The 21,724-nt window shown below is 54.6% G+C and overlaps 1 protein-coding gene across 1 annotated transcript in view; it reads left to right on the forward strand.

The window, feature by feature from the left end:
* Positions 1-5,027: 5,027 nt before the first annotated feature.
* SLC4A8 (solute carrier family 4 member 8) overlaps positions 5,028-21,724 on the forward strand; it is a 28,850-nt gene continuing 12,153 nt past the window's right edge. Inside the window, exons 1-15 of the mRNA XM_066567869.1 lie at positions 5,028-5,170; positions 11,184-11,265; positions 12,235-12,369; positions 12,777-12,912; positions 13,596-13,756; positions 15,191-15,376; positions 16,594-16,682; positions 16,792-16,949; positions 17,285-17,372; positions 18,762-18,908; positions 19,069-19,160; positions 19,874-20,048; positions 20,311-20,444; positions 21,280-21,525; positions 21,613-21,718. Of these exons, the coding sequence (XP_066423966.1) occupies positions 5,126-5,170; positions 11,184-11,265; positions 12,235-12,369; positions 12,777-12,912; positions 13,596-13,756; positions 15,191-15,376; positions 16,594-16,682; positions 16,792-16,949; positions 17,285-17,372; positions 18,762-18,908; positions 19,069-19,160; positions 19,874-20,048; positions 20,311-20,444; positions 21,280-21,525; positions 21,613-21,718 (1,980 nt within the window). The 5' untranslated portion in view covers positions 5,028-5,125. The remainder of the gene's footprint in view (positions 5,171-11,183; positions 11,266-12,234; positions 12,370-12,776; positions 12,913-13,595; positions 13,757-15,190; positions 15,377-16,593; positions 16,683-16,791; positions 16,950-17,284; positions 17,373-18,761; positions 18,909-19,068; positions 19,161-19,873; positions 20,049-20,310; positions 20,445-21,279; positions 21,526-21,612; positions 21,719-21,724) is intronic.

Genomic DNA, 21,724 nt, shown 5'->3' on the forward strand with positions numbered 1-21,724 from the left:
AGCTCCAGCCCAGCCCTTTTTGGGTGGGATCAGGCTCTGGGGGCTGGCCCAGGGCGCTCCTGGGGGTTTCTCTGTCCCAAAATCCCCCTTTTCCTCACAGACCTGCTGGACTCCGGGCTGGGTGCTGGAGGAGGGGACGCTCAGCCCCAGCGCTGAGGCTGCCCCGGGCTGTGAGCTGTGCCAGGAGCTTCTCCCCTCGGAGGCAGCGGGACACACGGAATATCTGAGCCACCTTCTGCTCCACCTGGAGTAGGACTCGTCCTCCCAGTGGGAAATCCATGGATCTGCACCCTGAGCCACGGGACAGACTCTGGACATTTCCATGGAAAGACTCTGGACATTTCCACGGGACAGACTCTGGACATTTCCCATTTCCATCGGACAGACTCTGGACATTTCCCATTTCCATGGGACAGACTCTGGACATTTCCACGGAACAGGCTCTGGACATTTCCATGGGACAGACTCTGGACATTTCCCATTTCCATGGAACAGTTCTAGACATTCTGGACATTTCCCATTTCCATGGAGCAGACTCAGGACATTTCCCATTTCCATGGAACAGGCTCTGGACATTTCCACAGGACAGACTCTGGACATTTCCATGGAAAGACTCTGGACATTTCCATGGAACAGGCTTTGGACATTTCCACAGGACAGACCCTGGACATTCTGGACATTTCCCATCTCCACGGAACAGGCTCTGGACATTTCCACAGGACAGACTCTGGACATTTCCACGGGACAAACTCTGGACATTTCCATGGAAAGACTCTGGACATTTCCATGGAACAGGCTTTGGACATTTCCACAGGACAGACTCTGGACATTCTGGACATTTCCCATTTCCATGGAACAGGCTCTGGACATTTCCCATCTCCATGGAACAGACTCTGGACATTTCCCATTTCCACGGGACAGACTCTGGACATTTCCAGGTTGGACTCAATGGCCTCAGGGGCTCCTCCAGCCCTGGGGCTGATGAGGATTCTGGGCTGCTGCTGCTGGTTTGGACTGGGAGCAGTTTCCACGTTCCCCATCCGTCTCCATTCTCCTGGGAATGTGGTCCCAGCTTTGGATCACCCTGGATGTGTTCTGTTATTGATCCCTGTGGATATTGAAGCTGATCCCATCCTGGGGTCTGGAGGTGTGAGGGGGAGGGAGCTGCAACTCCTGGGAAAAGGGAATTCCTCAAAATTTGCCTTTGACTGAGTGGAAATGAACCTTCCATAAACACTTAGGGATGCTTGGGAAGGCACGTTGGCTTTTTCTGGGAGTTTGGAAGGTTGGGTGGGACAATCTCAAGGTTTTTGGGGTCACTAAGAATTATTTTAATTCATTAATAGGAATTTGAGTATTTTATAGCATTTCCATCAGTAATATCCAATTCCCAAAGGAATTCACTGCAACACTGAGGAAATTGAGGCACAAAGCATCAGTTCCCAATCCCTCTTTTCCTTTGGAAAAATCTCATCTTAGGCTTTTCTATTTTGCAAGTTTCTCCCAAAGTGGATTTGGCATCTCCAGTTTGAGGAAACTTGTGTTGAAATGAAGAGCCGGGTTCTCCTCTAATTCCAGGGATTGGGAAGAATTGGAATCTTCAGCTCAAACACCTCCTCTTTGGCAGCCAGAAAAGCCAGGAGTGAAGTTTCTTCCCCAAAACAGAGCCACGTTAATGGATTTATTAATGACAAACTTCTGTGCGTCCCCAGGGTCCCTGGAACCATTTCCCAAGAGAAATCCCACAACTTTTCTTTCAACAGCAGCTTTGACCTTGGATTCTCCATCCAGGTGGATCTTGGAGCTGCTTCCAGCCCTGGGTAGAACCAGGGCCTTTATTTCACTGAAAATGGGTTTTCTTGGGGTTTTCTCGGGGTTTTCTCTGGGTTTTCTCGGGGTTTTCTCCACACCACAATGGACTTTCCCACCACCATCTCCTGCTCCAAGTTTCCTCCTGTGGCTCCTCAAATTAATTTGGATTATTTGATGATTATTTGAGGGTTTTATGCTCGTCTTAGGGGAGAAACCCTCATTTCCCAGGCGAATCCCTGGAAGCTGCAGCCCCAAAGCTGGAGCAAGGACCCCACCAATTTATTCCCATGGATTGGAGCTGGCCAGGAGGGGAGGGATCCATCCTCACCCAGGAAATGGAATTCCCAAAGCAGGAGCACAGATGGTTTTTATCAGACTCAAAGCTCCTGGTGTGGGGCTGGTGCAGCTCCAAAATGCCCAAAATGCTGTGGAAAATCCCCCTGGGAGCCTTTGGTCTGAGGGAATTTTGAGCCCAGGAGGGGCAGCAGTGAAAGCTCCACCAGCCCAGCCTCCCTCAAGGACATTTTTAGTGTGGGGGCAATTAATCCCCCCCTTCCAGATGTTCCCCAGGGATCTGGAACTTCCCTTTTGGATCTGCAGGGCAGGAAGGTGCCCTGGCTCCGAAATAACTTTAATTGCAGGGTGCTGGTGGGGCCGTGGGTGGGCTGTGGCTGCTGGGGCCAGCCTGGGCTCCAGGTGGGTGGGAGCTGTTTTGGAGCTGGGTCAGGGCAGGTTCCCGGCAGGAGAAGTTGGGAAATCAGGAGTGGGTGAAGCTGTGCCAGGAGAACTCAGGGGAAGGGAGCCCCACTCTTGTTCTCCAGGCAGGGATGGAGATGGTGATGGTGCTCCTGGGGAAACCACAGCAGCAAAAACGCAGCTGGAAATGGGATTTTGGGTGGAAAATGTTCCTTTTTGGAGGTTTCTAATTCAGAGTTTAGGCTGTGGGAGGGGGAAGGGGCTGCCCAGGTGCTGACATCGAGCCCTGGGCACGAATCTGTGCCCAAACAGCCCCAAATTCCAACGTCCAACTCCTTTGGGGCCACATTTTCAGAAGAAATGAGGCTGGGGCAGGCTGGGGTTTCATCCCTCTCATGGGAGAGTGAGGAAAAAGGGAAAATTCCTGCCCAGGAATAGAATTTCTCTAAGGAAAAACTCTCTGGCTGCTGTGGTTGGGTTGCCCCACATCTTCTGGGAGCTGCTGGAAATGAGGGATGAGGTGGGAGAACCATCTGCAGCAGGAGCCCATCTGTGCCACCAGCGAGGATGGGAAGTCATTAATGCCTCTGTTAATTAATAACTGCCCCTCGATTTCATCCCTCGCTAGGGGAAGGGAAATGTTCCGTGATCCTGCTGTGTTTGGACACGAGGAAGCAGAAACTGGAAATGGGATTAAAAAAAATGAATCTCCAAGGGAAGTCAGAGACTTCCAGGTGGTGTTTTGGGAGGAGTTGGAGGTGACAGCTCAACCCTCCCCAATTTCTGAACCTTCCCTGCTGGGCCAAGGGGAATTTTGGGGAGCAAAAAAGGGCCAAGGGGATTTTGGGGGAGCAAAGGGCTGGGTTTGGCCTCAGCTGGGGGAAAAGGGGGGTGGGAGGTGGTGGAGGGGGCCAGGAGGAGACATGGGGGTCTCAGGGGGAGGTTGTGGGGATGGGGAGATTCCTGAGGGGACGGGAGTGAGCTGGGGGGGGTGTCAGGATGGGTCTGGGGGTGTCAGGATGGATCTGGGGGGGTGAGGATGGTGCTGGGGGTACCAGGATGATGCTGGGGGGGTCAGGATGACCCTGGGCCGGGGGTTCAGGATGGTGCTGGGGGGGTCAGGATGGTGTTGGGGGGGTCAGGATGGTGTTGGGGGGGTCAGGATGACCCTGGGCCGGGGGTTCTGGATGGTGCTGGGGGGATCAGGATGGTGCTGGGGGTTCAGGATGGTGCTGGGGGTTCAGGATGGTGTTGAAGGTGATGCTGGGGAGGGGAACTGGGGGTGAAGCTGGGGAGGGTCTGGGGGGTCTGAGGGGATTTGGGGGTGACATTGGAGAGGATCTGAGGGGGAGGCTTGAGGGGATCAAGGAACGATGAGAAGCAGAGCCAGGATGGTGCTGGAGGGGTCAGGATAACGCTGGGGGGGTCAGAATGATGGTGGGGGGGGCAGGATGGTTTTGGAGGGGGTCAAGATTGTGCTGGGGGGAGCCAGGATGGTTCTGGGGGTGTCAGGATGGTGCTGGGGGTGTCAGGATGATCCTGGGGGGGGGTCAGGATGGTGCTGGGGGTGTCAGGATGATCCTGGGGGGGGTGTCAGGATGGTGCTGGGGAGAGCCAGGATGGTTCTGGGGTGTCAGGATGGCGCTGGAGGTGTCAGGATGGCGCTGGGGGTGTCAGGATGGTTCTGGGGGTGTCAGGATGATCCTGGGGGGGGGTCAGGATGGTGCTGGAGGTGTCAGGATGGTGCTGGGGAGAGCCAGGATGGTTCTGGGGTGTCAGGATGGCGCTGGAGGTGTCAGGATGGCGCTGGGGGTGTCAGGATGGTTCTGGGGGTGTCAGGATGATCCTGGGGGGGGGTCAGGATGGTGCTGGAGGTGTCAGGATGGTGCTGGGGAGAGCCAGGATGGTTCTGGGGTGTCAGGATGGCGCTGGAGGTGTCAGGATGGCGCTGGGGGTGTCAGGATGGTTCTGGGGGTGTCAGGATGATCCTGGGGGGGGGTCAGGATGGTGCTGGAGGTGTCAGGATGGTTCTGGGGGTGTCAGGATGGCTCTGGGGGTACCAGGATGGTACCAGGAGGTACCAGGGTGGGCAGTGGCTCGGGAGGGGGCACTGAGATGCCGGAGGGGCCGGGGTGATGCTGGGGGGGGTGGGGTGAGGGGGCAATCGGGGTGATGAGAGCGGGGCCGATCAGGGCGATCCTGGGGCGCTGCTGCGGGCACCGGGGGGGGGGCAATGCCGGGGGGGGGGGCGCTGAGTGCTGAAGGGAATGGGGGCGATCGGGGGGGGCTGGGGGTCAGCCGAGGGCAGGCGCTGGAGGGGGAATGCGGCTGATGCTTGGGGGCACCAGGAGGGTCCAGGGCACGGTTCGGAAGGGTCAGAGCGGGGCTGGGGAGGGAATCGGGGCTGGGGGCCGCAGGAAACCCGCGGGCATCGCCCCTCCCGGCCCTGCCTCCTCCTCCTCCTCCTCCTCCTCCTCCTCCTCCTCCTCCTCCTCCTGCTGCTGCTGCCGCCGCCGGCCTGGGCGGGGTTTGGCCCCGGCACCGGCGATGCTGGAGCCGGTGTGAGCGGCACCGGCCCCCCCTGGCCCCCGCCCCGGGGGGGTGCCCGGGCCCAGCCATGCCCGCCGGCAGCAACGAGCCCGATGGCATCCTCAGCTACCAGGTGGGGCCGGCGGGCGGGGGGTGCCCGGTGCCCCCGGGCCGGCCGGAGGATGCTCCGTGCCCGCTTCACTGCGGCATTTCCGACCGAGGGGGGGGAGAGGGGAGGATTCTGCAATGGGAGCGCGGAGCGGGGTGAAGGGCACCGGCGGGGGGGGGAGGTGTCCGTGAATTGGGGTGCCGGGGGTGGGGGGTCCGGCCTCGCAAAGGGGGGGGGGGGGGCTCGAGGTGGGTGCAGGAGGGGGGGAAAGGGCACCTGCGTGGGGCTGCTGGGGGGTCCTCGCCGGGCCCCCCCCCCCCGGCTCCTCCTCTGCATCTGCCTGTGCCCCCCCTCCCTCCTGCCCCCCTCCCCCGAGCGGCTCTTGGGAGAGGAGACAAAGGCCACTGTCCCCGCGGAGCCCCGCCGAGCCCCGGCACTGTCCCCCCGTCACTGTCCCCCCGTCACTGTCCCCTAACACTGCCACCCTGCACTGTCCCCCCCGGTCACTGTCCCCCCCATCCCCCAGTCACTGTCCCCCCGTCACTGTCCCCCATCACTGCCCCCTATCACTGCCACCCTGCACTGTCCCCCCCCATCACTGTCCCCCCCGGTCACTGTCCCCCTGTCATAGCCACCCGTCATTGTCCCCCTGTCATTGTCCCCCCATTACTGCCACCCTGCACTGTCCCCTCTGTCACTGTCCCCCTGTCACAGCCCCCCAGTTTGGGGGCTCAGGGGTTGTGTCTGTGCCTGGGCAGGAGGGGACACGGGACACCAGGGCTGTGCCCCCCTTGGGCTGTCCCCCCTTGGGCTGTGCCCCCCTTGGGCTGTCCCCCCTTGGGCTGTGCCCCCTTGGGCTGTGCCCCCCTTTCAGCGTCTCCTTGTCCCTGTCCCCCCTGCCCCCCCCCCCCCCCCCCCAGGACTGTCCGGAGCTGCTCTGGGTGGGAATTAATTAATGAGAGGTTGGGAATTAACGAATCTGCCCGGAAATCACTGCATGAATGGAGTCTCTGTCCCCCCTGCCCTGTGACCATGGTGTCCTGGGGATGTCCTGGCTGTGACCAGAGGGTCCCTTCCCAGCCCCGTTTTGGGGGTACAGGGACCCCTCCCCTCCCCCAGTCGCAGCCAGGGGGGTCCCTGGGGTGACACGGCCCAGGGGACCCCAGGGTTTTGTCCCAGGGGGATGGAGAGGGGTCAGGAGGGGTCTCTCTGCCACCTCAGCAGCCTCCAGGTCCCCCCTGTTACCCTCATCCCATCAGAACAGTGGGTCAGTTATTAATTAATTATTAATTATTAATTGCACCTTGGGCCAGGTGAGTGACATCAATCCTGCCAGCGCTGCTGGTGGCTGCTCCTGGTGTGCCCTGGGCTGGGGGCCAGGGGGGCTCGGGGCTGGTCCTGAGCCTCTGTTTGGGGCTTTTCCTCATCCTCAATTACCCCAAAACATCCCCAGAGCAGGAGATTTTCATTCCTAACCTGAGGAGTTGCAGGGAGCCAGGGAAACTGAGGCAGGACCCCCAAAAATCCCTGTGGGGGACACAAAATCCCAACAAAATATGAATTTAGAGAGGGAGAGAGGACACACATGAGGAGGCAGAGACTGGAAAATGGGATGAAAAAAGGGCATTTCCAAGGAAGTCAGAGACTTCCAAGGGGTGTTTTGGGAAGAGTTGGAGGTGACAGCTCAACCCTCCCCAATTTCTGAACCTTCCCTGCTGGGCCAAGGGGATTTTGGGGGAGCAAAAAAGGGCAAAGGGGATTTTTGGGGAGCAAAAAAGGGCAAAGGGGATTTTTGGGGAGCAAAGGGCCGGGTTTGGCCTCAGCTGGGAGCAAAGGGGGATGGGAGGTGGTGGAGGAGGCCAGGAGGGGACATGGGGTGGGAATTTGTGGGGTTTGGGAGATTTCCCAAAGGGATGTGACATGGAGGGGGATGGAAATGGCTTTTCCTGCCTCGCTCCAGCCATTCCTGATTTCATTCCTAGTAGCAACAATTCCTTTCAGTCCCCCCAGAAAACAACTTCCAGGCAGCCAAACTGAGGTTTTTTCCTTAGAAAACAGCAAATTGAAGGAAGTCTGGCTGATCTCAGACTCCAGGGTGAGCGATGCCAAGCTCAGCACCCCCCTTGCAGCCCAGTTTGGATGATTTGGTGCTTGCCAGGCTGTTGGCAGTGGAGGAGGATGGAGAGGCAAGGCTGGTGCCCCATCCAGGCATCCTGGGATAACCCCTGCTTTGGAGCCGTCCCCCTTCCTGCTCCATCCCACCCCAAACCCACAGCTCCACAGCCATAAATCCTCATCCCCCTGAATGTCCTTGGGGGAACAGCCCCTCCCAGTCTGCCGCTCCAGGATATGAAATAAAACTGGAATCTCCAAGGTAAAAAAGAGGGAAGATTAATTTCTGACTCCAACATTTATAGATTTTCAAAAGTGACAGTGGATTGGAGGATGACAGTGCCACCTCTCCAATGACACTGGACAAACCAACAGCCCATCAAGTATCTCCTCCTCCATAAAAGAATCCAAAGCAATTAATTATTTACATAAAGTCCATAAGAAAGTCCATTGCAAAAAATATAAATATCAGAAGGCTTAAAAGAACTTTAAAAACCAGAACAACACTGAGTGGCCTGACTGGGACTGGGGCAGTTTGGAGGGGCAGCATTTCCCTCACTGTGATTTTGGGGATGTGTCCAGGGAAGGGCCGTGGGATGTCAGAGCATCCCACCGGTGCCACCTGCCCCTCCTAAAGCTCCTGGAGCCTCAATCCTGGTTAATAACCCTCAGTGGGGCTCCGAGCTTGGTCCCGGCGGGATTTTCCCAGCCCAGCCCTCGGTGTCACCTTCCCCGGCCGCGTCATTTGACACCCGGGTCACCTTTCCGGGCAGGTGACCTCTGCCGGGAGCTCATTGACGCAAACGACTCTGGAGGATGGAGATGCCGGATTCGCTCAGCTCGGGGAGCCAGGCAGAGCTGGAGAGGGAGGAGAGGAGAAATGGGGCTTGTCCGGAGCCTCTGCCCCGCGGCAGGACAGGCTCTGGCTGATGGGGATCCCCCAAGGGATGGGGCTTGTGCCAAAGCGAGACCTTTCTGGAATTCCCTGATTTTCTGCAGGAAATTTGGATGGAAACAGCCCTGCCCATGATGTTTCTTTTCCTGACAGTTTGTACCTCACTTTTTTATCTTGACTTTTTTTTTTTTTTTTCATCAAATAATTAAACCATATATCTCTACATTATCCAAATCACTTGTCATCAATACTTTCAATTAACCTTCCTCTATATTTCCTATTATTGAAAAAAACCAATCAACCACCATCATCCTTCCACAACCACCCCCAAAGACATAGAATTAACCCCAGAACTAACCTCCCCCCCCAAAAAACCCAAACATAAATACAAACCATGATGATAAACCATCAACCAATCACCCAAATTTTACGTCCTTGTAGCTTATAGAAAGCATGGCACTTATATCAGCTCTGGCTGATGAGGATCCCCCAAGGGATGGGGCTTGTGCCAAAGTGAGACCTTCCAGGAATTCCCTGATTTTCTGCAGGAAATTTCGATGGAAACCAGCCCTGCCCATGATGTTTCTTTTCCTGACAGTTTGTACCTCGCTTGTTCTTTGGGAGTTTGGGTTTAAAATCCACCCAAATGCTGATTGTCCTTCCCCTGGCAGGATGTTTTCACCCCGTTCTGCAGAATTTTCCATAAACCAGAGCTGGATTCTTCCCTTCCACTGGGTTTTCTGAGTGTGCAGAGTTTTGGGGAGTGTAAATAATCCTGGGTTGGCACCCTGGATTCTGATCCCGTCCCTTTTTGTCTCTGGAGCTGAGGGACACAAGGTGCCACCTTGTCCCGAGGGAATCTGACCCCTGATCCATCCGGAGTCCCCCAAAACCGGGGACTGACATGGGGATGAAGGAATGGCCCGGACGGGAAGGGACCCACGAGGTCACAGCAGTGGCAACGTGACCCTCTCTGGGAGAATCCCAGGGGCTCTGCTGGGGCTGTGCTCCCCCTGATGGAGGGAAAACTCCTCCAAATCCTGCTCGAGCTTCCTTGGCGTGCAGGAGGGGAGGTTTGACAAAATGTCTTTTTGGGGAGAAAGAGGCTTGAATTGAGGGAGGATTGAATCTGCCCCTCCCAAATCCCTGTTCACTCCCGCTGCCACAGCTGTGCTCAAATTTGCCATTTTATTAAAATCCCCATTTTAAATTGTGATTTATCGAGCCCTTTCACCCTGTGCCTTTTCCAGGGTTGGGTTTAGTCCCTTTTGGTGGCTCTGGAGGGTGCTGGGAAGGGCAGGAGGGTGGTGATGGATGTCACTGGAGTGAGGACAGAAGAGCCACTGGCACAGGAAAATCCGGCTGCTGGGCAACGTGGGGAGGGCAGGTCCAGGGGCAGGCAGAGGAAGTGTCATTCTGGTTTGATGTGTGGAGGAGTGGGTTAGCTGGTGTAAAGGTTTCACCTAAGAGGCTGGGGGAGAACAGGGCCAGGGAGACGAGTAGGGAGAGTATTAGTACGACACCTAGAATGTCTTTAGTGGTGCAGTATGGGTGGAAGGGGATTTTGTCGCAGTCTGAGGGTTATTTGAGCCTGTTTTGTGGAGGAAGGTGAGATGGACGAGTGTGAGGCCTACGATGATGAATGGGAGGAGGAAATGGAGGGCAAAGAATCGAGTTAGTGTGGGGTCATTGACAGAGAACCCACCTCAGGCTCATTTGACTAGTGTTTGTCCAATGTAGGGGATTGGACAAGGGAGTGACAGTGAACTCTGGAATTGGTGCTCAGGCACCAGCAATCATTCCCAGCAGGAATGTTTGCTCCTCTTCCTCATCGAACTCACCAGTGCCTGGGAGGGAGCCGAAGGTTTTCCATCCGTTGGTTAAAGCAGGAATTTGGGGGGAGCAGATTCCCTGAGAGTTGTTCCAGCTGAAATCATAATCCATTATTTATTCTCCATTTTCCAATCACCTCACGGCATCATTATCAATACAAGGGCAGCGTCTGCCTGGTGGAGTTGGAAACTTTCCCTACAGATTCCAGCTGTGGTTGCTCTGAGCTGGTTGCCCAGGCATGGGGGAGCTCTTGCTCCTGGAATTTCATCCAGCAGCCCCTCCAGTTCCCCCAGTTCCCTCAGGATTTTGCTCCTTTTCCACCTTCACTTTCAGGATCTGAAACCTGGGTGTGGTTTTTGTTGTTTGAATCATTTTCGGTCACCGCGATGGCATCAAGGCAAGGTTGGACCTCACCCACTCAATTATCCCAAATTTTCCCCTTGAGCCTTTAAATGAGGAATAATTGGGCAACTGATGGAAAATATGGGTTATAGGGCATTGCAGGGTGTTTGTTTGCACAGATTTTTATGGGATTTTGGTTTTCTTGGGGGCACAAGGAGAGGGGAGGTGAGCAATGGTGATTCCTTCCTTTAGTATTTGAAGCATAAAAGAATCATGGAATGGTTTGGGTTGGAAAACCATTGGACCATCCTGCTCCACCCCTCTGCCATGGACAGGCATACTTCCCATGAGCCCAGGTTGCTCAGAAATCTCAATTAAAAAATGGGAGATGCTGTCTTCCAAAGAGAACTTGCACCAAGGGGAGCCTGAGGCTCTGCAGGACCTTGAAGGATTTTGGAGGTCATTGGTGGCCACGTCCTGTGGCCAAGAGCCCCCCAGGGAGTCCTGCAGGAGCCACCCTGAGACCAAAAGTGGCTCTTTTCCCCCAGCTTGGAAATCCCTGTGTATTTTTTTCCTTTTTTTAAGAAATCAAGCACAAAAACAAAGCAGGGGGTTGAGTACTTTTAGGTCCGAAATGCCCAAATTTGGGTCTGAAGTCCCTCTCCCCCCACGGTAACCCTTTCAGACTCCCATTGTGTACATAGATGGGTTTATTTGGGATTGGGAAAAGAACCTTCCACAAGTCCTTGTTTTTTGGGCTGTGCCTGGAGGAGAAGCCATGATCCTCGTGGAATGGTGGATGGACAGGGAGCTCCACAGACCCATCCCCACGTTTTCCCTTCTTCTCCTCTTTAGAGACATGACGAGGAGGCCGTGATTGACCAGGGCAGGACGAGCAATGTGGTCAACATCCACTATGAGAAGGAGGAGCTGGAAGGTGAGATCCTGCAGGGATCCTGCTGAGATCCTGGTGAGATCCTGCTGGGTTCCTGCTGAGATCCTGTGGGGATCCTGCTGAGAACTTGCTGGGATCCTGCTGGGATCCTACTGGGATCCTGCTGAGATCCTGCTGGAATCCCACTGAGATCCCGCTGAGATCCCACTGAAATCCTGCTGAGATCCTGCTGGGATCCTGCTGAGAACTTGCTGAGATCCTGCTGAGATTCTGCTGAGATCCTGCTGAGATCCTGCTGGGATTCTGCTGGAGGAGCCACCAGGCCCTGGGAAAACGTCCCTGCAATGTCCCTTGCCTGGTGTCACATCAAGAGCAGCAAAACCTGTTGTGGTTCTTGATAAACAACAAATTATTGCTTTATTTTTTAACACAATGGCTTTTAAAGCCCTGCTGGAGGCCCGGTGTGAAATATCCATGGGGTTGGATAATTCCCATCTGCTTTTCCCACAGCAGCTGCTCCTGGCTTGGAGAGGGCAGGAGAATCATTTGATGTGGTGCAGATTCCCTGTTTTCCTCCCGGAGTTCATCGTCATGGGGCTCCTTTGATCTTTCCTTGTCACCTTCTGCCATAAAAAGATTTCAAAACTATAATTATTGTATTATCTCCTGCTTAATGAGCAAATCTGAGGGTTGGTGGTGGTGGTGTTGTCCAGTCCAAGCTGGAATTCGAGAAGGGTTTTGGTACTTTCAGGGCACATTTAGGTGACCCCAAACCATCCCTTGGTGGGAAGCTTGAGTAAAACAGGCTTGGAAAAAAGGGCAAGTCTGGCAAAGTCAGGGATCCACTGAAATTTACATTAAGGGAAATCACTGTGGGATTTTTGGGGTGCCCTTTGTGGGGCCTTGCTGAACCTTGCGGGTCCCTGAGGAGCTGCCCTGACTCTGTGGCTTCCTCCTGGGGTGGCTGTGCTGGCTGAGCCACCAGTCATTGCCACCACCCTGTTCTGCCAGGCCACCGGACCCTGTACGTGGGCGTGCGGATGCCACTGGTGCGCCAGAGCCACCGGCACCACCGCGCCCACAGCCAGAAGCACCGGAAACGGGAGCGGGAGAAGGACGCGGTGCCCGCCGAGCAGGGATACCACTGTGAGTCCTCCTGGGGTGCCCACCATGCCACTGCCCAGCCAGGTCCCTGGGGACACTCTGTGGGGCTGTTTTACTGAGGAAAAGGGGCTTTTTTTAAAACAAGACTCCCCTTTTCCCAAAATTTTTTCTTGTTTTAGAGTTAAGTTAAATTAAAAAAAAAAAAATCTATGATGGATTTAGGGATCCTGGTGTAAAACTGGAGGTGTGGGGAAGGAAAGCAGGCCATCCTTATGGAGCTTGGGATGGAGGCTCCACTTTGCCCTGTGAGAGCCCAGAGGGAGCTGTGGGAGAGGGGCCAGCCCAGCGTTTATGGCTGGACTGGTCCCAGTGTGATGCCGCTGGAATGTGAGCGTGCCAGGATGGATCCAGGCTCAGTAATGGGATGGGGAATCTCCTTCTGTCCCCAGACACCCCATCCCAGCGGGTCCAGTTCATCCTGGGCACGGAGGAGGACGAGCAGCACGTTCCTCATGACTTGTTCACAGAGCTGGATGAGATCTGCGTGAAGGAGGGGGAAGATGCCGAGTGGAAGGAGACGGCCAGGTAAATAAATCCCTGGGATTTGGGAATGGCAGGAAGCTGTGTCGGGAGGGGTTTAGGTTGGATACTGGGAAAAGGCTCTTCCCCTGCTGGAACAGCTCCCCAGGGAATGGTCACAGCCCCGAGGCTGCCAGAGCTCCAGGAGTGTTTGGACAAAGCTCTCTGGGACTGGGTGGGATTTTGGGGTGTCTGGGCAGGGCCAGGGATTGGACTTGATGATCTTTGAGGGTCTCTTCCCACTTAGGAGATTCCATGGTTCTAGAGGACAGGGAATGCTTGGTTTGGGGATTAGTGGGATTTTCGGGGTTCTCCTGGGCCAGAAGTTGGACTTGATGGTCTTCTTGGGTCCCTTCCAATTCCAGAGACTCCATGATCCTGTGATCCTCATAGGTCCCTTCCACCTCTGGAATTGATTCCATGTTTCCAGAGGCCAGGGACAGCTCTAAGTGGGATTGTTGGGGTGTCCTGCACAGGGGTTGCAGTTTATGATCCTCGTGGATCCCTTCCAGCTGAGGATATTCCAGCATTCCGTGATCCCTGCTGCCAGCTGCAGTGGCAGAGGAGTTCTCTGGGACATGGAACTTTCCCAGCTGCAGGAACATCCTCCAGCCACTCCACGCTTTTATCCGAGGGGCTGCAGGGCTGGAGCCCTTTTCTCTCTGACTGATCCCACTCCAAATCCACAGGTGGCTGAAATTCGAGGAGGACGTGGAGGATGGGGGCGAGCGCTGGAGCAAACCCTACGTGGCCACGCTGTCCCTGCACAGCCTCTTCGAGCTGCGCAGCTGCATCATCAACGGCACCGTGCTGCTGGACGTGCGCGCCACCAGCGTCGAGGACATCGCTGGTACCGGTGGGGGGAAATCCTGCCCTGTGCTCGGGGCTCCCAGCTGGCCTGATGGGGCTCTGTCTTGCTTTGGAAAGACAGGTGCCTGCTAAGGAAGGCAGGAGCCTCTCCTGAAATGGAGAATGTAAAACCCTTTCCCTCCGAATTGCTATAAAATTTAAATTAAGGGGCTCTCAGGCAAAAAATATGGGAGCAGGAAACAACAGTTCCTTAACAGAGAAGAAAATAAAAGGATAAAATAAACAATGCAGTAAACTAAAAGAACACTGACAGAGTCAGAACCCAACCTGACACCCTGTGGGTCAGGCTGTTGGTATCAGTCCCGTTGGAATTGTGGCTCAGCCCTCCTGCAGTGTCAGGGGTGGTTCTGCTGGAGCAGGGATCCTGTAGGAAAGGGTGGAATCTTCCTCTGAGGATCCAGTGGAAGAGGCAGCTGCTCCTCTGGGAATCCAGTGGAGAAGCTGTGCTGGTGTCCCAGAATCTCAAGATTATATCTGGGTAGGAATGTTTGAAATCTCAGATTATATCCGAGTAGGAATGTTTGAAATCTCAGATTATATCCAGGTAGGAATGCTTGGCTCCTCCCTCTGGGCTCACATCTCCCAATGGTATGCTGTAGTTCTTATCAGCCATGCAGGGACATTCCATAGCTGTTATGAGCAGATGTCCCCTCCCGAGGGAGGAGTGATTGTGGAAGAGATAAGGAAAACTGCCCACTTGACAAAAGACAACTGCCACGCAGATGGTGATAGAATACATCCTGCCTTGCAATCTGGAACAGGTTCCTAGGATGGGAGTGGGCTCCGGGTGTGCAGCTCTTGCTGGCAGTGTGGGGTCCTTTGGAAAGTGATTTTTGGGTTAGACAGAGACTGGAGCAAAGCTGTGCAGCAAAAAAGAGAATATTCTGCAGTAAAAAGGAGAATATTCTGCAGCAAAAAGAAGAATATTCTGCAGTAAAAGGGAGAATATTCTGTAGTAAAGGGAGAATATTCTGTAGTAAAAGGAGAATATTCCGTAGTAAAAAGGAGAATATTTTGTAGTAAAAGGGAGAATGTTCTGCAGGAAAAGGGAGAATATTCTTATAAAAGGAGAATATTCTACAATAAAAAGGAGAATATTCTCCCTTTTACTGCAATACTTTACTTTACTTTTTACTTTACTTTTCTCAGTAAAAAGGAGAATATTCTGCAGCAAAAAGGAGAATATTCTGCAGCAAAAAAGGAGAATGTCCTGCACATTTTTGAGTATTTCAGGACCTGGCTGTTTGATTCTCCCTAAGAGCTGACCCTCGTTCAATAACAACTCACTCCAAGCCATTTCCTTGCATGACTCTGATTTAATTCTCCCTCCACACTCCGGGGTTCAGGGCTTTAGGGGCAGAGTAGCTGTGGCAGGGCAGGACCATGCTCTGACCTGGTGTCCCTGTCCTCCCAGACCTGATCCTGGCCCAGCAGGAGCCCTCGCCGGAGTTCGACGAGCGCACGCGGGCCAAGGTCCGGGAGGTGCTGCTGAAGAAGCACCACCACCAGAACGAGAGGAAGAGGAACAACCTCCTGCCCATTGTGCGCTCCTTTGCTGATGTCAGCAAGAAACAGGACCTGCACCTGCTGGAGAAGCCAGGTGAGGTTCTGTGGGGTTTGGGGCTGGGTGAGGTTCTGTGGGGTTTGGAAACAGATGAGGTCCTGCAGGGCTTGGAGCAAGGTGAGGTTCTGCAGGGCTTGGGGCCACGGGAGGTTCTGTGGGGTTTGGAAACAGATGAGGTCCTGCAGGACTTGGAGCAAGGTGAGGTTCTGCAGGGCTTGGGGCCATGGGAGGTTCTGTGGGGTTTGGGGCCATGGGAGGTTCTGTGGGGTTTGGGGACAGGTGAGGTTCTGCATGGTTGGAGGAAGCTGATGTTCTGTGTGGCTTGGAGCCAGGTGAGGTTCTGTGGGGTTTGGAGCCAGGTGAGATTCTGCAGTGTATGGAATGAGGTGAGGTCCTGCAGTGTATGGAACCAGGTGAGGTTCTGCATGGTTTGGAGCCAGGTGAGGTTCTGCAGGGCTTAGAAGGAGGTGAGGTCCTGCAGGACATGGGGCCAGGTGAAGTTCTGCAGAGCCTGGGGCCAGGTGAAGTTCTGTGTGGTTTGGAACCAGATGAGGTCCTGCAGGGCTTGAGGCCAGGTGAGGTTCTGTGGGGTTTGAATCAGGTGAGTTCTGTTGGGTTTGGAGCCAGGTGAGATCCTGCATGGTTTGGAGCCAGGTGAGGTTCTATGGGGTTTGGAGCCAGGTGAGGTTCTGTGGGGTTTGGAGCCAGGTGAGGTTCTGTGGGGTTTGGGGCCAGGTGAGGTTCTGCAGGGTATAGAACCAGGTGAGGTCCTTCAGGGCTTGGAGCCTGGTGAGGTTTTTGCCAGGTTTTAGCACCAGCTGGACGTTTCTGCCAGGCTTTTACACAAAGGGAAGGTTTCTGCAGGGATTTGGTACCAGGTGAGGGTTCTGCCAGTTTTCAGCACCAGGTGAGGGTTTCTGGAGGAGATTGTCACGGGGTGAAGGTTTCTGTCAGATCTGGCACCAGCTGAAGGTTTCTATTAGAGTTTGGCACCAAGTGACGTTTTCTCCAGGAATTTGCACTGGGTGAAGTTTTCTCCTGGGGCTTTAGCACCAGGTGAGGTCTTCTGCCTGTCCTTAGCCTGAGGTGAAAGTTTCTCCAGGGATTTGACACCAGCTGAGGGTTTCTCCAGGCTTTGGCACCAGATGGGGTTTTCTGGGTGACTTTGTCCCCATTAGACTTGTTCTGGCAAATAACAAACACCCCAACTCCTCCTTTCCTCCCTTTCTGAGTGTCTTTCTCTTCCCTCCCAGCCCAAACCCTCACCCCTCACCCTTCTCCCACCACTGCAGAAGCTAAAAATGGGGTGACCCCTGAGACCAGTGCCATGGACCTGAGCAAGGTGAGACCCCTGCACCTCTCCCACACCTCCAGGGGGTTGAGAGGGACCTTGCGGGGCCCTGAGGGTTTCGTTTTTGGGGGATTCCCTGAGAATGGCTGGTCCTGCCCAGGCGGAGCTGCACTTCATGAAGAAGATCCCCAGCGGAGCGGAGGCGTCCAACGTGCTGGTGGGAGAGCTGGATTTCCTCCACCAGCCCCTCGTGGCCTTTGTCCGCCTGACCCCGGCCGTGCTCCTGTCGGGAATGACAGAAGTTCCCATCCCAACAAGGTCAGAAGGAGAAGCACAAAGTTTTTATTTAAAATAACCCCAAACCCACCTGAAATCGCCCCACGATTTGGGGCCCAAGGGAACAAGTGGGAGCTGCATGTTTCTCCCATGCTGCTCCTCACCTTCCTCCCTTCCCTGCTGGATCTTTGAAACCTATGCACCAATTTCAATGAAACTGACCCTAAAATGAGATTTGTGATTGGTTTTGGTGAGCCATTCAACCCATGGGGGAGGAGGGGAACCAACGGGTTTCCCCTTGAGGTCCCTTGGGTTTCCCTGGGTGCTCTTGGAGTGAAGCCACATTCTCCTCTCTCAGTTTGGTTTTCCTTGTTCAGGTTCCTCTTTGTTCTGCTGGGGCCAGGAGGAAAAGCCCATCAGTACCACGAGATCGGCAGGTCCATGGCCACCACCATGACGGATGAGGTGTGATGAGATAAGGGGGATCTCGGGGTCACTTCTGGGGTTCTTCACCATTGCCTGTCCCTGGAGCAGTGAGGAAGAGGATTTGCTGTCCCAGCCCTTCATTTACACCCCAAACCAGGCAGATTTACATCACCCCAAATCCCGGGGGCTGAAATCCCCTCTGGGTGCATCCCACATCCCATCCTTCCCTATGGGGTACCCCGGACATGGTCCCCAGGGGTGGCATCGCCCAGGCCAGAAGAGCTTCACAGAACCACAGAATCATGAGGTTGGAAGAGACCTCTAAGATCATCAAGTCCAGCCTATACCTTAACACCTCAACTAGACTAGCACCATGTCCAGTCTTTTTAAACGGGTGTCAGCACAGAAAGTCTAAAATCCTCAGCATCCAGAGCTCCAACATCTGCTTTTTGGGCCACCCCAGTCTCAGCCCCTCACTTCTCCCTCCAGTGCCATCCCAAGCTCCATCCCTGCCTTTCTGCCTGCTGGTTTTTGGCAGAAAAGTGATATTACACACTTCTAATCAACTGCACAGCCATGATCTCAGTGCTACCAAAATCACTGCAGTGATTCCAAAATCAATCAATTTTAGAAGCCTTTTCCACGGCCTCAGGTCAAAATGCAGTGCTCTCCTGGGAGTCAGAGTGTGTCACAGAATCACAGAATCACAGAATAATGAGGTTGGAAGAGCCCTCTGAGGTCATCGAGTCCAACCTATGCCCTAGCACCTCAACCAGACTATAGCACCAAGTGCCATGTCCAGTCTTTTTTTAAACACATCCAGAGATGGTGATTCTACACCTCCCTGGGAAGAGCATTCCAGTGCTTTATTATTCTTTCAGTGAAAAACTTTTTCCTAATATCCAACCTATCCCTTCCCTGATGTAGCTTGAGGCTGTGTCCTCTGGTTCTGTCAGTGCTGCCCGGTGGAAGAGACCGACCCCATCTGTCTCCAGCCTCCCTTCAGGAATTTGTAGAGAGCAATAAGGTCACCTCTAAGAGGGCAATAAGGTCACTCTAAGGCAATAAGGTCACCTCTAAGTGACCCCTAACTTCTCCCCTTTAAGCCAATGCCTCCAGTGTGGCCATGGGGAGCAGTGCTGAAATCCCACCTGGGATTCATCCTGCACCTCATCCTCCTCACACCCAGGGCTGGCACCATCCCAGGGGTGGCATTGCCAGGGTGGTAGAACTTCTCAAAGCCATGAGGGACAGTGCCATGAGGAGGAGATGATTACAAACACCGCAATGCCCAGATTCTTCCTGTGGGGGAACATTTCCAGCTGGAGTTTTGGGGAAGATGATCCTGCCATAGCCAAAGGGGAGCTGCCCAGGTGAGGACACCTGGGGTGGGTTGTGCTCTCACCTGGGGATCTCCTCTCTGGGCAGGTTTTCCACGACGTTGCCTACAAAGCCAAGGACCGGGCTGACCTCGTGGCTGGCATTGATGAGTTCCTGGATCAGGTCACGGTGTTGCCTCCAGGAGAGTGGGACCCATCCATCCGAATCGAGCCCCCCAAAAACGTCCCCTCCCAGGTGGGTGCGGCAAGGGGGACGGGCAGCACAGCACCCCGAATTCTGCTAAACTCGGAATTCCCAGTTTGGCACAGCCACACCCAGGCCAGGAGCACAACAAGCTGGTGGTTGATAAAATACCTGAAAAATACCAGTTTTGAGCTGAATTCCGTGCTCACAGGAAAAGAGGAAGATGCCAGGAGCTCTGGATGAGAGTTCTTCCCACAGCAAACCAGAGAAACACAGCGGTCCTGAACTGGAGCGGACTGGGAGGTGGGAGCTCTCCTGGTTTGGGGCCTTCTTCTGTTTCACCCCCAAAATCTGAGCAGGCACCTTCCCTTCCAGCAGCTTCCGGGGTCACCTGGTTCAGTGAAAGGGCTCCACGTGTCCACCTTGGGCTGAGCAGGGGGGACATCTGGGAAGCTGGGAGATATGGGCAGGGGGGAGCTTTGAGCAGTGAGGAGGTCCGGGAAGGTGGGAGATCTGGGCAGGGAGGAGAACTGGGAAGGTGGGAGATTTGAACAGTGAGGAGGTCTGGGAAGGTGGGAGATCTGGGCAGGGAGGAGAATGGGAAGGTGGGAGATCTGGGCAGGGAGGAGAATGGGAAGGTGGGAGATTTGAACAGTGAGGAGGTCTGGGAAGGTGGGAGATCTGGGCAGGGAGGAGAATGGGAAGGTGGGAGATCTGGGCAGGGAGGAGAACTGGGAAGGTGGGAGATTTGGGCAGGGAGGAGAATGGGAAGGTGGGAGATCTGGGCAGGGAGGAGAACTGGGAAGGTGGGAGATCTGGGCAGGGAGGAGGTCTGGGAAGGTGGGAGATCTGGGCAGGGAGGAGAATGGGAAGGTGGCTGAGCCCCAGCATCAGCACACCGGGGTTTCCTGGATTTGGGGCAGGGGCAAACACCTCCAGGTGAAGGCATTTTCTGCCCAAAGGAAACCAAAAGTGCTCTCCAAGAGAGCAGCCTGGTGTTCCCTCCCTCCCTGCAGGCTCTTTGGGGGTCTGGTCCTGGACGTGAAGCGCAAGGCGCCGTGGTTCTGGAGTGACTTCAGGGACGGTCTGAGCCTGCAGTGCCTGGCGTCCTTCCTGTTCCTTTACTGTGCCTGCATGTCCCCCGTCATCACCTTCGGGGGCCTGCTGGGGGAGGCAACCCACGGCCACATTGTGAGCTCCTCTCTCTGTAGGGAGCGTGGGGAGGGGGAGATGCTCCAAAAGGTCCCCCCTGGACTGGTGGGAAGTGTCCCTGCTCAAGGGGAGTGTTTGGAGCCCAACCAGCCCCTGCCAACCCAACCCGCTGGTCCCTTCCAACCCAACCCGCTCCGTAACCTTGGAAATCTCTTCCCTGCTGTGAACTTCCTTTGGGTTTTTTGGGGGGTTTTTATCCCTAATGATTGATTTTCTCCCTGCTCCCTCTCTTCCCTGCCAGAGTGCCATGGAGTCACTGCTGGGAGCGTCCATGACGGGCGTGGTTTATTCTCTCTTTGCTGGCCAACCCCTCACCATCCTCGGCAGCACTGGACCCGTCCTGGTCTTTGAGAAGATTCTCTACAAATTCTGCAAGTGAGATGTTTGGATTCTATTCTTCTGGGGAAAAGATTTTTTTATTTTTTTGGGCAGGGAGAAGATGTTTTTCTTCTCATTTTCTTGTGGGAACTGTCAGATTTAAGTTGTTTGCTGGGTCACAGAGGTCTCCTGCTGTTGCTGTTGCACAGGAAGGGTGAGAGTCCTTGGGCTTGGGGGTCATTTGGGGTTTTTTGCTTGGGGTCATTTCGAGATTTTAGGGTTGTAATGAAGCAGTGGGAGGAGGAGGAACCAGAGGCTCTGGATGGATGCCCAAGAAAGGTGAGACAAGTCCCTGTGGTTTGGGAATGAGGGAGGGTTTGTTTACCACCGAGTACAAAACTTTTAAACCTGGTTTTTGCTGGAAGAAGAAATAGATTTTGCCCAAATATCCATGTAGTTTAAAATTGGAATACTTTGCATTTTGGTGATTTTATTGAACAAGGATGAGCTTTTCCTGGGAAATAGTTCTTTTCTATGACAGTCCTTTCATCTTGGTGACTTTGGTGTGGGATGAAGCTCCCTCACCAGAATTAAACTTCTCATTCACCCCCAGGCTGACTGTGGGTGACTGGGGCGAACCCAGCTGGTTTTGGTGTCGGGGCTCTGGGGGACACAACCTCAATCAGCCTTCAAGGCATTAAGACAACATTAATTAATGCTAATTAAACACTTGGCTTCTCCGCCCACACCCTGCCACCTCAAGGACATGGAAACCCCAATTACCACCTGCAACCTCCACACCCTCCCCCATTGCTCCTAATTTTCTCTGGAGGAAGGCTCGGCTCCGAGGCCTGTGCTGGCCTCTCCCCCAGGAGATTTTGTGCTTTTCCAGGGAATACACGCTCTCCTACCTGTCCCTGCGGACGTGCATCGGGCTCTGGACCGCGTTCTTCTGCGTGGTGCTGGTGGCCACGGACGCCAGCTGCCTGGTGTGCTACATCACCCGCTTCACCGAGGAGGCCTTCGCCTCCCTCATCTGCATCATCTTCATCTACGAGGCCCTGGAGAAGCTGAGCCACCTGCGGGAGACCTTCCCCGTGCACATGCATAGCAAGCTGGACCTCCTCACCATCTATTAGTGGGTGTTCTCCTCCTCCCCCCAGCAGGTTCCTCTGGGCTCGTCCTGGTGCTGTTCCCTCAGCCCTGTCCTGGTTTCCCCCTCCAGCTGTAAGTGTGAGCCCCCAGCTCATCCCAGCAATGACACCCTGCGGATCTGGAGGAGCAGCGGGGTCAACGTGTCGGGAATCACCTGGGGAAACCTCACAGTGACCGTAAGT

Source organism: Molothrus aeneus, chromosome 30, assembly GCF_037042795.1.
Source record: "Molothrus aeneus isolate 106 chromosome 30, BPBGC_Maene_1.0, whole genome shotgun sequence".
Taxonomy (NCBI): Eukaryota; Metazoa; Chordata; class Aves; order Passeriformes; family Icteridae; genus Molothrus; species Molothrus aeneus.